The 17000-nt window shown below is 35.0% G+C and overlaps 1 protein-coding gene across 1 annotated transcript in view; it reads left to right on the forward strand.

Annotated features, from left to right (window-relative positions):
- Positions 1–17000, forward strand: part of LOC106130871 (zinc finger protein 177) — a 68094-nt gene that overhangs the window by 28718 nt on the left and 22376 nt on the right. Inside the window, exons 2-4 of the mRNA XM_013329805.2 lie at positions 12955–13065; positions 13630–13801; positions 16618–16884. Of these exons, the coding sequence (XP_013185259.1) occupies positions 12955–13065; positions 13630–13801; positions 16618–16884 (550 nt within the window). The remainder of the gene's footprint in view (positions 1–12954; positions 13066–13629; positions 13802–16617; positions 16885–17000) is intronic.

The following is a 17000-nucleotide window of genomic DNA, read 5'->3' on the forward strand; positions in this document are numbered from 1 at the left end:
TCGTGACCAGAAACGTGTAGACACATTTTTTTTTATTTTTTGCATTTATTCAGAAGATTAACAGCTTTACAGTACAGGTATAAAAGTATAAAGGTAAAGTATAGGTATAAAACTTTATATTTAAATGCCGATAATAGATCTTCATACATTGAAAAATAACAAAAGCTCGTTTCAAAAATAAACAGACATGAAAGAAATTACACTTCTGCATAACATACAAAAAGATACAAAAATATGATTAAGTACCTAAATTAAAACATCTCCTAAAAATATGACTAAGAGAAATAGGAGTTTGTTACCGTACGCTTTATACTAGAAGAAGAGGTATTAAATAGATCGAAATCAAATTTATCAATAAACTTAATAAACCGGGACTTAAGCCCAAAAAGGGAGAAGGATGATGAATAAACAAAAGTGTGTCATAAGTTCCACTCGGATATACCACGCGGTGAGGTACAGTGGGGTGCGTGACAAACCGTGACGTTGATGTTAACAGATTCAATGGCAATTAATGTTATTAGTAGTTAAATATAAGGACAGTTGAATTCGTTCTTTGCTTTATTAATTCAATTTAAAAAAAAAACGAATTTTTGTGGCAAGTAATTAAAGTCCTTCCATTTCTGATCCAAATTTAAAAAAAGTACATGTTTGAATAACTAAACTTTTTATTTGAAGAAATTAAAGTCCTTACATTTAGTTCTAAAGAAAAAATCTGAATGATGTCTGAATCTTATTTAGACTCAGTAGTCATAAACCTCATGGTCATAGCCGAATTTTTCATGATTTAGATTCATCATGGAATGGAGATTTAAAGATGTATTTATATGTTTTATATATAGATATATATTCTGTGTGTATTTTATTATGTTTAAACATTTATTTACCTTTCTCTGCGCCAACGCCAATCTCCTGTTTGGTTTGCTTCCACCCAAAGGTTGACTGGGAGAGATTGCTTTAGCGATAAGTCCGTCTTGGTACCATCTATATCTGCTTTGTGCTGTTTTGTATGTTTTACTCTTATGGTGCAATAAAAAGTTTTATCTATCTATCTATTAGCATGACAGACAATTTGTCAGACACCCCCACAATTTAATCTGTTAAATGACGTCACAGTCTGCCGCCCACCCCACAGTATCGCACCGCGTGGTATTCCCAACCGTAACATCAAGTTAAGATACCAGCAATTACTTGCTTACATTAGGGGGTAAGAAATTACATGGTTGCTTACCCTTGAGAATTAGGCACGTGGTATATTGGAGCGGAACGTGATATATTGAAAATACTAGGTATCTGACTAGCGTCTGTCAATCTTTATTCCTTAAAATAAAGATTGATGATTAGGTTCAAATCCTTCCGTGATCATGATCTGAGTAATCGTATACATTAATTTGATACCTAACCGATGACTTAACATTGACGAAAAACATCATAAGCATAATCTGAACATTCATGCATCTGGATCCCGAATCATTGTAGCGGGAATGACTCATTCGGGCCCAATGTTGTGTGTGTTTGTTTTGTGCCGTAGAGATGTCGGCAAAATGATGAAATATGTAGATATAGTATGAAAATATATCATTTTATATAAATAAATAATAAATATATACAGGACAAATTACACAGATTGAGTTAGCCTCGAAGTAAGTTCGAAACTTGTGTTTCGAGATACTAACCCAACGATACTATATTTTATAATAAATACATATATAGATAAACATCCAAGAGCTAGGCCAATCAGAGAAAGTTCGTTCCTCATCATGCCCTGGCTGGGATTCGAACCTGGGACCCACGGCGTCACAGACAAGCGTACTACGGCTGCGACGATCCGACTTAGTTTAACCAGGATCGTCGCTACAACTGGACCTTTCACACCTGTTCAGACGACGTAATTGAGAGTGACACTAAGTGAATATCATTAATGTTAAAGGCATTACACGATTGGCTGCTCACCCCCCCGAGTATTGCACGTGGTATACCGAAGCGTGACGTGATATATTGTGCGCACTGGGCTTTACGTGGTGGGTGGGCTGGTTTGCGTTTCATACATACATAAAATCACGCCTCTTTCCCGGAGGGGTAGGCAGAGACTACCTCTTTCCACTTGCCACGATCTCTGCATATTTCCTTCGCTTCATCCACATTTATAACTCTCTTCATGCAAGCTCGGCGGTTTCGGGTACTTTTGACCTGACCCTTTACCAGGACGTCCTTAATTTGATCAAGATACGTTCGTCTAGGTCTTCCTACTCTGACCTTTCCCTCCACACTCTCCTTGTATATCTTTAGTATCTAAATGTTTGCATTTCAATTTGTGTTATTTCTCGCTTTGTTAAGGATTTAAGGGCAATTTTAATATAACCCATTGGAATGGTTCCAGATTTTTTTATTTTCATAAATTTATTGAGTCGATTGAAAGTTTTAACTTTTCCGTTTAGTACTGTGAACTACATTTTGTTGGTCCTGATTTCAGGAATCTCTTTTTTAATTTCGCGTGTACTAAGTTGCAGCATTAGCCATTGCTATTTGATGAATTGACTTTGATATTACAATTTGTACCAAAAGATAATATATAATATAGTCAATCTGCATTAGGAACTTAATACAAAAACAAAATATTTAGGTACATAGAGAAAAATACATACATATACTCGAATCACTCGAAAATCCTCGAAGGCCACGCTCCACGAAGGACCCTTCATTCATTAAATGGCTTTATCTTTACCTTGCTTTTACCAGCAGCTTCTCCCGTGCGATTTTAGCGCCACCTTCACGCGCAACTTAAGCGCTACCTACAAAATGAATTTAAAAAAAGCGCCGCCCAAAATGCTTTTCGTAAATCCCACGGGAATTATAGTTTTTAAGTGGATGAAAATTACTATATATCATGCTCCAGACTCTTATTAGGTACATATACGCAAAATTTCAAGAAGATTGGATCTGTAGATAAACAAACGAAGAAACTTACCTGCTTTATAATATTAGTTAGGATAGCTTTATTAAATCTGTCTATAAATCTCGTTAATACATATCACAGGGGATGACTAAAAGACAAACTGAATGTAATAGTTATAAAACCTAGTAGTTGTACAAGAGGTTGGACGATTGGTAGCCGGGTTTTAATAGTCTGTATGATTCCTTGGACTTTGAAGCAATTTGAATCATTCTTACCTGATATTAAAGAGGGAGAGAGGGTGTATGATTATGTTCCAAAGAATCAATTTAAATGTAATCAACTTGTTTATTTAAAAACGTTTTTTTTTACTTTTGGCTTTGAATTAAGTTACTTTTTATATTTACTGGTATTATTCTAATTTCAAATATATGGAAGGTTCGTGTTAATTAAATTATATTTAAACAATTAATTTAATTCTGTGCAGAACTCAGACCAAGAAAGCTTCTAGAAGTGTACAATTAAAAAAAAATATCTTTCTTCAAATTAGTCACAATAGGCTATTTTACACCATGTAAAAAAAAATATAAAAATGCACGTATCTTATAGATTTTGTAAAAAATAAAAGAAAAACATCGATCATTATTCGTAAAAGTGCAATATGGATTTTATAATTCAATTTAAAAAATCCTCTTTTTTAATCTGTTCTTCAAAAGTCGAAAACGCTATCCGCCATGTTGGGTACTGACGTGACGTCATACTTTTAGTAAACAAATATCGAATCGAAAACATATTGATGATGTCAGGCTCTGTTTATTTTGAAATTTTAAAATTTCTATCACGTTTTTGGGTTTTTACTCTTTAATCATTTAATAGAATCATGGAAGACGGTTTTGTGATAGCAGACAATATAAATCAACCGAGGATTAATACGTTGATGGTGGCGAAATTTTTTGCGTCCAATCCCGATTTCTGTTCTGCTGAGTTAAGAAATGTTAAAACAGCGATGTAAGTATTTATTGTATTAAACATTCTCTTACAATACACAATTATAATAGGTAAATTATTACACAACCAATCCAACATAACCTATTTTTTGTATTGTTTACTAAAAGTATGACGTCACGAGTCAAAACAGCATGGCGGATGGCGTTTTCGCGCGAAAATACAAAATCATAAATAATAAATCGTTTTTAGAGCACTTTTCGGCTTCAAAAAATTTTAATAAAAATTCTATAGGTATAACACAGTCTCAGGATTGATTTAAAACAGTTTTCAAAAAAGAGTGTAATAGCCTATTGCAACCACTGAAGGGCAACCAGTAAACAGTATTCAAAACAAATGACGCACAATTTCAAATCTAGATTGTACCATTTGAAACCCCAACACTCGCCCTCCAGATAAAATGGTCTAAGTTATAAGATATATTCCACCAAAACATCCTGTAGAACTAAAACTTTAGTCTGAGCTAAAACATAACTTAAGTATAAATTATATCTAATATTATTTAATAATTCCTGTGAAAGTTAGCCAAATTTCGCTAAAGCGGCTATGAAAAGTAAAAAATTATCTAAGTCGTTATTACGTAAGTTTTTTACTGTATGTGACATGACAGTTGATTTTTTTAACATCTTAAGTCCATTTTTATGATCATCGAGTGAATTACGAGTAGCGCAAAATGCTTTTGCATACTCGTAAATTATAAGATGAAAGAACATTGAATAGGTTGTTCAAACGATGGTAGGCAATTGATTCCCTTTTCCTTTAAAATTTCGGGAAATAGCGCAACATTACATTAAAACAAACATGTAAAAATTTTCAGATTCCTACGCCCAGTGGTTTTGGCTATACTTTATAATTAATTACGCATTCACGAACGCAAAACCTATATTTTTATTTGTTTTTCAGAGTAAATGCAGGCACCAATAAAACTAATATTGAAACCGCATATAAATCGCTACAGTTTATAACATATGACACTGTCAAGCCGTGCCCAGTTGCAAGTAATACTGCGTTATTATGGTTCACCCGCGGCCTTCACGATGTTGTGCCATTTCTGAAACAATTGTTGGGGGCGCGTGCTCTACTGGTTTAGTTGAATCAGTAAATAAATTGTCAATTAAGACTAATTTTTTTATTTTATCTCCTCATTTTTTTAATAATTTTATTACACTTTTGATTATAACTTGTGCTCTTTCTGGCATTAGTCTCGATAGCGTTATCGCCACTCAGAGAGGAGCCCGGGGTCGACGTGATCACGAACCTGAAGTCGGTAAGTCAGGATTTTGCACTTCAAAGAGCTTCTTCTAATTTCCACAAAATGTAAGGGAAAATTTCACATAATAGATCATGTATTGATATAGGAGAAGAGACAGAAAGGTAGGTAACTTAGCAAAATTTAAGAAAAAAATTGAAATAAGTATTCTAACAAGCCATACGTAACATAATTCATCTCAAGCGCACGAACAGCGCAATTTGGTAGTGCGGTAAATAATAGCTGGAGGCGACGACGCATAATCACGTAATGTGTAGTTCCGTTAGCACTATAAACGATTATTACATTGGACAAATAAAATATAATCCTTAAGGATATATGTATGGGTATTCTCGATTTCGAAAACGAAAGTAGGATTCTATATCTGGGTATGGGTATTGCAGAAATAGACTAAAATATAAAAGCACTAAATTCTACTGACTCTGCAAAATTAATTCACAGTAGTCGCATTAATAAAACCGTACCTTAACCGACTTGCATGTGGTTGTCAGAAATTCGCGCCCGAGGCCCGGACGTCCATTTTGGCTTCTGTTTAAAATAATTTTTGATGAATGATAAATTACTTTTAGTACAAAAAAATGTTGCTTATATTCAAAATATCAGCAAATTAAAAACTACATATATTTTTTTTTAATCTTGGAACACCCGAAAACAATGGTTCAACCCACATCTGTCAAAATTTTTCAAATATTTTACTGATAACGTTATCAATATATTTTTATTTACAAATAGACAAAAATCTTCAAATCGGTTCGATTAGTTCTCACAATTATTTTCGTTGCCTGTCACAGGAATAGCTTAAAATAGTTGGTTTTTCTTCTTACGTTTAAAAATGATCATTCATTGATTGGTCCCAGTAAAGTATTCACAGTGAATGGAATAGTTTTAGTAATTTACTATTACTTCAGAGTGAAGTATGAATGGCCAGTACAGTCGCCCACTCAAAGGATTTTTTTTATAACTGTCTTTCCCTGTTTCTGCTCTAGTAGGGGAAAAAAAAATTGTGCGTGCTAGCCACATCTCTTCCCGCGCAGATTATGAAGTCGACATACATACATATATATAATCACGTCTATATCCCTTGCGGGGTAGACAGAGCCAACAGTCTTGAAAAGACTGATAGGCCACATTGAGCTAATTGGCTTAATGATAGAATTGAGATTCAAATAGTGACAGGTTGCTAGTATGTCGCCTAAAAGAAGAATCCCAAGTTTATAAGCCTATCCCTTAGTCGCCTTTTACCATATCCATGGGAACGAGATGGAGTAGTCCTATTCTCTTTTTTATTGGTGCCGGGAACCACACGGCAGATAAAGATTTTTGACGATTTTGCACAATATACATATGTAGAAGAAATATACAGCTCAACATGGAATTTCAGCCTACCTAACCCTACCCCGCAAGGGATATAGACGTGACTATAAGTATGTATGTATAATAAAAAAAACTTAAAACGTGAAGATATCGTACGATTGATCAGTTGAAGATATTCCGATGTCTATGGCCAGAACACTGATTCCAGGGCTATAGTTTAAGTCTATGCCTAGTCTCTGCCTACCTTTCCGAGAAAGAGGCGTGATTGAGAGAGATAAAGAGAACACACGTTGAAACCAACGAAATTTTAAAGCAATGTAATTTATAGCTCAAAATCTAATTAAACTAGTCTACGAAGTATCTCAGATTTATTATAAAGAAAAGGGCAATCCAAACAGTATCATATTAGCCTGTCAGATTAAAGCCACTCAAGAGAGTTATGAGTGTAAAACGTGCGTTAAAGGTGCGGCTACATTGACTAAATTACTTTCACTATTTCTATAGCAACTTACAAGTTTAGGTTGTAATCATTAGGAACTTTTTATTCTCAGATGTTGGATTCAAAGAGTTAAGACTGCCAAATAAGTTTAATCCCTAGTCAACATTAACAGTATCTTTATAAATGACTTTTTGGCAATGGTAGGAGGAGGTGGTTCCCGGCACCAGTACAAGAAGGAATGGGACCACTCCATCTCTTACCCATGGATGTCGTAAAAAGCGACTGAGGGATAAGCTTATAAACTTGGGATTCTGTTTTTTAATAATTTTAATTCTATCTTATAGCCAAATTGCTGAGCGTGGCCTATCAGTATTTTCAAGACTGTTGGTTCTGTCTACCCCGCAAGGGATATAGACGTGACTATATATAACCTGAAAGTTCTCATTTAAAAGAAATAGATAAATCTGATTGACTGACTGTATAAAATATCAAAGCACGCACATCCCTAACAGCTAGCTCAAGAAATTTAAAATTTTGGCATGTCGTCTCCTTAAGCATTTTGTGGCACTCACACATTTCCGAAACGGAAAATGTGTTTTTTTATCATATGTAGTAAAAGGTGTACTCTTACCAATATGTTTCGACTGTAATTTACAAATCCTATTAATCGCAATACGAATATCTGTTTCTAATAAAAGCGACGAAAAAACAGCTCATTATCCAAAAATTCAAACAAACTAAAGAGGTAATATAAAACATAATGAAGGCAAAAAGGTTGAAGACACCTTTACAATTGCGAGGGAGCGGTGGACACCGCGAGCTATCACGATCTAACAGAAGCAATGCCGAGGGCGTCAAACGAATTACATGCGTGCACGGCTGTACGCCTTTTGTACTAAACCAATTCACTTTAAAGATGAATTGTGTACGCGAGTGTATAAAGCTATATACTTATTTTCTTACACTAATGCTATTACATACATACATATGGTCATGTCTATTTATGATTGTATTGCATTTGCAATGAGAGAAAAATTTACATACATACATATAGTCACGTCTATATCCCTTGCGGGGTAGACAGAGCCAGCAGTCTTGAAAAGACTAAATGGCCACATTCAGCTATTTGGCTTAATATATTAATGATAGAATTTTGGTTGCTAGCCCATCGCCTAAAAAAGAATCCCAAGTTTGTAAGCCTATCCCTTAGTCGCATTTTACGACATCCATGGGAAAGAGATGGAGTGGTCCTATTCTTTTTGTATTGGTGCCGGGAACCACACGGCACTAATAATTTACTCATTTTCTTTAATGCTATTTATGATTGTATTCCTTATATATATTTTATTCAAGGAATATCTAGTAAGGCAACATCGTACACTGCGGACATAAAATTTGCTTTGAGAGAAAAATTAAAAGTACAAAATTTCAAAATCAAAAATACTACTTCTATGTATGGAGATGTAAATTTACATTGTTCATTCATGCCACGTTTCACTTTCTCGATGAAGTTAAAAGAAGTGCTGAAATTAAAAAAAAAATCATATTATTAATGAAAAACCTACATGAAAATGTATTATAAATGTATGATATTTCATTCAATATTGATTTTAAGCTGGAGTACTGACAGGTGACGTTGGGACCGCCAAATTGACGTCAATTAAATTTGACGCACGGCTGCGTTGAACGATATCAAGTGTACCTGTATTTTTTTGTATTTAATAAAAAATACTTGAAAATTACTTAAATCATATTAAATTTTTCATTTTTATAAGCATTCTGGTCAGCTGAAGAATGTATATCGATGTGGTAGGTAGGTATAATCACATCTATATCCCTTACGGGCTAGACAGAGCCAGCTATCTTGAAAAATCTGACAGAGACAGCTTGCTAACCAACGCCTAAGAGAAGAAGCTCAGGGCTATAAGACTCCATCCATTAGTCGCCTTTTACGACATCCATGGGAAAGAAATGGAGTGGTCCTATTCTTTTTTCTATTAGTGCTGGGAATCACGGGGTATCGATGAGTATTTTTTTTTCACTTTATCCTATTTGTTTGTATGGAAATTAATATATAAATAACAAAATGAATAGAATTAAAAAAAAAAAAAATCGCGGGAATCGCATTAAACTGTAACATACCATAAGTAAGGTTCAACACAACCGCGACCGGGTTTATTCCAAGGCAACGTCTACCCAATCTAAAACACGGTGAAAGTCAAAAACGACCGAAAAATCTAGAATAATAGGCCGTATAAATCACAATACCGTTATAAGGGCTCGTGGTCCTGTTTTTGTACCTTTGTGTGCTGATTCCGAAGCACCTTTTAAAGGATCGTCGCGTTTTGTTTTGGTGGATGAAGACCCTAAAGGAGAGTTGTTTATTGTACACAAGAAAATTTTATCGATGTTTTTCGGTTTTACAACTATCTCAACAAATATATCGTCATTACCTTGAGTGCCGTGTGGCACCAATACAAAAAAGAATAGGACCACTCCATCTCTTTCCCATGGATGTCGTAAAAGGCGACTAAGGGATAGGCTTATAAAATTGCGATCCTTTTTTTAGGCGATGGACTAGCAACCTGTCACTATTTGGATCTCAATTCCAACATTAAGCCTAGCAGCTGAACGTGGCCATTCAGTCTCTTCGGGACTGTTGGCTCTGTCTACCTCGTAAGGAATATAGACTGTATGTATGTATATATGTATTACCTTGATGGGCAGACGGAGCAAATAGTCACTCAATCACATCTTCTTTCTCCACCTGGTGTTAATACTTGTCACATCCTCCTTATCTCTTTGGATAAGAGTCCATGGATCGCATTTTGAAAATTATTTTTGATTGGGTAAGTCAGATTTCGACTCGAATATATACTCATTTGAATTCCTCAACTTTTTCATATAAATGATAAAATTCAGAGATGTTAGGAGATACATTACTTGCGTACTGTCAAGAAAAGAATCTCAAGATTACATGCTATATATACTATTTCATTTATTTTCGGTTATTTTCTTGATTAAATAAACAAATCTTTTTTTGTCGACTGTACCTGGTAAGTAGCCATCTCATTAATTGCAGAGCGAATTGAATCTTGCGGCTCTCATACATTCATATTTGTGCAATTTTGCACGTCATTACGGATGCCCTGTGGAGCGCAAACTTGAAAGGCACCGCTCATAGACTAATTGAAAATACCTCAGATATGCTAAATTATAAAATGATCCACTCATCTTTATAGAATAAGAGTTAAATTAAGATGATCAAGAGGGCAGGTGGTCGAATCGATAAGGTGTCCGAATAAAATGTGTGATGCACAGGCGGGAGAAGATTCCAATCCTACCTAGGCCATACGCGAATGAATCTTTTTTGTATTATGTACAGTACATTAGTCTGGGTGCTAACTGATGATTGTGATTGAAAAAATTACCGACGGAGTTGAAAAAATCGTGTGGAAATCTACACATTCAGGCAACTGGTGGTGTAACCATGATTCAATATGGGTTAGTTTCATATGTAGTATGATAGGATCGCTTTGTGAAAAAAAATATACCTTCCTGATTCTAGTATGGTAATCGCAAACAAGACTACCACCAGGCCACGTAGTAAGGCACGCGCGACGCCGTTTTCATCGTGCGAAAAGCTATCGCTATTTATTATTATAGCGATAGTTTTTCGTACGATAAAAATGGCGTCGCGCGTATCATTCTACGGACGGGGCAGAAGGATGATGATGACAAACATTGAGAGAAATTATGAATTTTCTCAAATACTTTAACCTGGAAATTAATCGAATATTAATCCTTATAATAACAGTCTTCTATTTTACATACCGAACCAGCATAACAATTTAATAAAGATAATCTAATTCAGCCTATGACCGCCGTATCTACGGCATTCAGTCTAACAGTCTATGGGCCTATTACACAAATGCAAGTAATTTGCATCCAGTTATGATAATGTGGTCATGCATATTGCACTCAGACGCTTATCATATCTGACTCCTTTATTAACTTAAGAAATGTGCTTGCATTTCAGCGGTTGACTTGTTTAACATAGACAATGTTAAAACTGTTTAATCTTAGCTCAGACTGTTTCGATAAGAGTAAGCCTAATAGTAGTTTTTTGTTCATTCATATAAACGCGTCTATTATCTTTTGGCAATGATCATAGATGCGAAGCCTTTCTCGTCTGATATCTTTGCAGGGGAACCGAACTCATATTGGATTATCATAAAAGCTGTATTATGTAAATGTGCCTATTCCCTTATACGCCTTTTACGACATCAGTGTGACCCTATTCCAAAGTTCAAAGTACGATCGCGTTCATATCTGCAGTCATAGTTTTAAAATTCTTACGGGTTAAAATAGCGTGCACTGTGGTTCCACTAGATACACACACACATGCATATTTAAAAGAATAAATATTCCTTCAAATGAATACGGTCTTTAATACCAATGATTACTAAGTAAAAGAGTTTATTATTCTATGACATATAACATAACAAAACAGAAAGAGACGGTAATCAACGATGGCCGAACTGGGCCCGATAATTGTCGATCGAAATATCGTCGTCTCTCATTTTGTCGATTTTTTTGTCTATTTTAGTGTTATTGACAATTTTTAATGTTTCAAGGTGGCCATTTGAACTAAGTAACTGACTGACTAACCAACTAACTGATATCTAAGAATTACAATACCCGTGTTTTCAAACACGGAAATCAGCAAGAAATATTAAACAAGAGGGAGCAAAATAAAACATTCAATAATTAAAATTAGTAAATTTTATTGAAACAGTTTACCTATAGTTTTATTTACATATTGATGATTATATAAAGCTATACATATATAGAATATTACACTAATTGTATCATCTACTTATCTCCTGTTATTAAGGTTACAGCTTAATTATTCGTTTTCATAAAGAAAAGATATTGAAGCTGTCCTTAAAATACTATCTAAGTAATTAGTACTTTTAATATAAATTGGCAGAACCTTTCACGCACTATATGGACTCGATGCACAGGGCAGTTGTCTTGCACAAAATATTGTTGGTATATCATCAATCGGATAAATACACCGCACAGTTGGTAACATGGTTTCTTGCAGCACTTGCACTTAATGAGCAGCTGTAGCGCGTCCTGCTATCCACACCTGTTCCCCAGGTCCAGCAGCACTCATCCAGCCCCACATATTTACAGATATGTGTCCAGACTCCATATTTGGCACAATATTTTTTTCTTCATACCGAGTTGCATTTCTTCGCCATAAATAAATGAAGTCTACCGTGTTGTGATGACATAAAATAAACGAACTTTTCGTCCGTAAATATCGCTTTGTTCCAGTCAAAATCCAAATACTGCCGAGCAAATTCTAAACGTTTTTGCTTATTTATTTCTGATAAATACGGCTTTCTTGCTGGCTGTCTGTGGTGTAGTCCCTCACGGTGCAAACACAAAACAGTAACCACTGATGTGTCGAACTGTTCCGCAAATATTCTGGTCGGTATAAAGCCATTATTTTCGTACTGTTCCACCATGGATCTCCGCTGTGTGGCGTGTCGCTGTGTTGATTAGTGGACGCCTTTTTTTTTTTCACTACCCTCTTCTTGATGGCCGGTTACCCAACTTGTTGTTTATTGTGTTATTTTGTGTGAATGTGTGAGTGATAGCAGCGGTGCAAGCTATAAAGTTTTGCGAACTATGACTGCAATTATGAACGCGACCGTACCTCAGGGCACAAAATTATGTCAAGTCAAATTCAAATTCAAAATTTTTATTCATTATTATAGGATACTTCATATCGCTTAATAATTGTCAAATCTTTTGGTTTCACAACATTGGTTGACGTCCAATAAATAATTTAAAACTAAGTTTACTGCCGCTTTCAAGGCGTCAGTGCAGAAGAAGAGGTAACAAACTGCACTGCAGCATTTTCTTCAACAACGTCAACTTCACAAATATTCAAACTTAGAATAGAATCTATCTCAATCTATTGATTATGAAAATAATTAAGTTTTTTTTTCTTGTCTGCAGATACGCCATCGGTTCGGTCTTTTCGACGAAGTGTGCACGTCTGGTGGTGTCCAAGTGCGGCATTGTAACTGGGTTCGATTCCTCAGGGTCTCGGAGAATTATGGACCTCAAGTAAGTACTTAACAAATTAACATATGTGGTAGGTCTAAGATATAATATATGTAGTGCCCTTCTACAAATTTCTTTAGTCCTTGACACACGTAAATAAATAAAAATTAAATATTCCCATATAAATAAATAATTATCCCACTCAATCTTCGAAAAGCACTAAAAATGTATTAAAAAAGAACTCACTAGTAGTATGAATGGGAAAATATGTTTGTTTATTTATTATTTTTCAAGCACTTTCGCATACATTTCCCATAATTAGTGGAGCGCACGGCAAATAAATTGACACGTAGAATTTGACACTTCTGGGATGCACAGTTGCAATTTGTCATATCAATCTTCTGCGCTGCGTCAATAGAGTAGAATTTTGGGGCACTAAAGCATTCATTAAAATAAATTTTGAAATATGTACACCGGAAAAAGAATGGAATAATTTTGAAAATGTTATATGAATCACACGAAACAAAAAAAAATGTTTTTAATGTAAATTTGAATTCAACATTATACCGATAAGGTATTTTTCGTAAAAAAAACCATTTGTCAAATATATTTTTTAATTTGTTTCAGGTAAATTTAGTCTGTACGAAAGTTAAAGGGGAGCCTGTATACGAAGCAGTGAAACCTGTGTCAGCTCACACCGAGCTGGTGGTCTACTACCTTCCCGAGAGACCTGAGGAAATGTTCTTCGTCAGAATGAGGAACAATTTATATAGACAAACTATGGATTCTATTTTAGAAGGTATGTATGCCGGCTACTCGTCTTCTCGCGCTTATTGTAGAAGTTAATAAAGGCAAACCTTTCTAAACTTGAGATTAGCATTGTTATACTGTATGTGGGTACAGTGGGCCACATAGAAAAGTATACAACTTTCGTATAATAGACGTATTATAATTATAAATTGCATATTTTTCTTTGTCATCAAAACTGTATTTTTTCATTTTTAATTTCATTATGGTCTTCTTACTTCCATTTAAGGTAAAGTATTACATTAATCCATTCATAAAATCATGCCTATTTCGTGAAAGGGTAGACAGAGACTACATTTTCCTGCATATTTCTTTCGCTTCATCCAAATGCATAACTCTCTTCATGCTAGCCTGTCGGTTTTTACTATGTCCTGACTTTTCGCCAAGAGGTTCCCGATTTGATCAAGGTAAGTATATTGCTTTAAGCCTTCCAACTCCAACGTTCCCATTCACACTCTCCTTGTATATTTGCTTAGTCAATCTGCTTTCATTAGGTATAATTTAGATAAAATATACGAACGGAAATAATTATAACTAATGAAGATGATTGAATGATTCATAATATTACGATACCTTTCTCACGGGTGCTATAATTTTGACGTTACTGATTTTATAGCACCATAAAATGATACTAATTTATCTATGTTTATTTATGCAAAAATAATAAAAAAGCAAATGTATAACTTTAGAAGTATGTATTTTGTGTTGCAATTTGAAATGCAGAGAGGAAAAATATGTAATCCTTATTTTGTAAAAATGATATGAACAAATTATTTAAAGAAAAAGGCTAATAAAGTTACGATTCTTCTTTAAGGCGATGGGTTAGCAACCTATTACGTCACTATTTAAATCTTAATTTCATCATTAAACCATAAAGCTGGACTTCTTAGTTCTGTCTATAGAGCGCAAAGGATATAAACGTGATTATATGTAATGTTTGTATGTAAAACTACATTGCCACTTTAATTTAAACAGACATATCGTAGGATGATGAAAATACACACATGTAATCACGTCCTAATCCCTTTCGGGGTAGACAGAGCCAAAACTCTCTTCAAGATTGAAGGGCATCGTTCAGCATAGACTAAAAATTAGTTTCGCCGTTATTTTGGGTATGAAACTAGAACATTTTTAATTTGTCTCGCGAATTAAAATTGTGAATATATTTAGAGCCGGTACAAGTGAATCGATAGCTAGCGGCGTCGTTTGCAGTACTAAGCGATTGGATCGGCGAAACGATAAGATTACTCCAAACATCCAGAAGAACTTTACAAGAAGCCGCCGCGTCAATGAGATGTGTAAAAATACTGCGTAAGATACCCGACTATAGATAGATTAAGTGCATTTCTTTTAATGAAATGAGTTAGGTACATTTTGCAGCTGTGCAAAATGTGTATATTATTTATTTTAACGCCTGTTTTATCAGTTAGTTACTACATTATTGAACGATTTTGTATTAAATAATAAGGAACACTATGGTGTACGTGACAAAATACAGTGGAGGATATTAAAAGGCATTTTTAAAAGTAAATAAGCTGGTAATTTGCATTTATTAATTAGTGCCGTGTGGTTCCCGGCACTATTACAAAAAAGAATAGGACCACTCCATCTCTTTCCCATGGATGTCGTAAAAGGCGACTAAGGGATAGGCTTATAAACTTAGGATTCCTCTTTTAGGCGATGGGCTAGCAACCTGTCACTATTTGAATCTCGGTTCTATCATTAAGCCAAATAGCTGAACGTGGCCATTCAGTCTTTTCAAGACTGTTGGCTCTGTCTACCCCGCAAGGGATATAGACGTGACCATATGTATGTATGTAATTAGAGAATACTTCTACTACGAGTACATATAGACGTAGTAGTGTATACTAAGAATGGTATATTGTATTACTAGTAAGAATGTTTATCATAAAATAAAGAGGCACTTAACAATTTTGACATCAAAAAATATTAAGGCCGTTAGTTTTTGATGGCTAACCCCCAAAATCGCCCCTTACATTTTTAGTCGCATAAACACAATTCAGTTAAACGAATCGCTAAACCAATAGAAGTTTAATTAGTACTTCTATTCCACCGGATGTGCATAAGTTGATGTTTCAAGATAGCAGCCTCTCGATATAGCGCGGTGAGAAGACAGATGGGTCGCCGATACAATCTCTAGTTAGTCTCGGGCCTACTCTATTTGTTGGATCAAGATCGTATTCGCGGTCCGTTTTGATTTAAGATTTGAATTTTCTATAAATACATTTATCTTTAACCACTTAACTAGTGTTCTATAGAATAGTTCACATACATATGATATACATAGGTCAAGAGTACCCAAAACCGCCGAGCTTGCATGAGGAGAGTTTTGAATGTGGATGAAGCGAAAGAAGTATGCAGAGATCGTGGCAAGTGAATGTAGTCTCTGCCTACCCTTCCGGGAAAAGGCGTGATTCTATGTATGTATGTACATAATGACGTCTTTGTTTCTTACGGCGAAGATAGAGTTTTATAGTCAAAAGTAAATTTAAGGTCACGTTTGGCTATTGGCTGTTGATGAAATGGAGATGATTTACTACGACTGACTTTTACAATCAGCACGGGAAGGGAAACAGTAATGAAAAATCTGGCAATCTTAATACTAAACCAAATATTGCATATATTTTTGGGTGTTAAAGGTAAGGTAAAGTAAGCACTAATAATAGTGCTTCCAAAATGAATTTCCAAGGTAGGTTTGTTTTAAGCTAGGAATTCAATTATAAATGAACTTTGCCGTGAGGAAAAAAAATCCGAAGCAAAGTTTTAATGATATTTTCTTGTCCACAGATTCACCTTTAGACCTATCAACGTCCTTACTATCAAGAGTATTATTACCCATATCCCCACCATCGGGGGCAGAAGACGAACACAAATCAGTATCAGGAGATTCTCTGACGTCATCATCAGCTGGATCATCGAATGAACTGTTAGACATGACGCCGAAAGTCCAGAGGAGGCCGGCGAAGTCAGAAAGAGCTCTGTTACCTTGCGAAGTCTGTGGAAAAGCTTTTGATAGGCCGTCGCTTTTGAAGAGGCATATGAGGACACATACAGGTAGGCTTACATATTTCAGTCCTTCATAGATTATAGATTTCAATATACCTATAAGTATCATGAGTTCATTTATTTGATAAAATAAACACACAAAATAATATTGATACAGCACACGG

Source organism: Amyelois transitella, chromosome 14 (genome assembly GCF_032362555.1).
Source record: "Amyelois transitella isolate CPQ chromosome 14, ilAmyTran1.1, whole genome shotgun sequence".
Classification (NCBI taxonomy): domain Eukaryota; kingdom Metazoa; phylum Arthropoda; class Insecta; order Lepidoptera; family Pyralidae; genus Amyelois; species Amyelois transitella.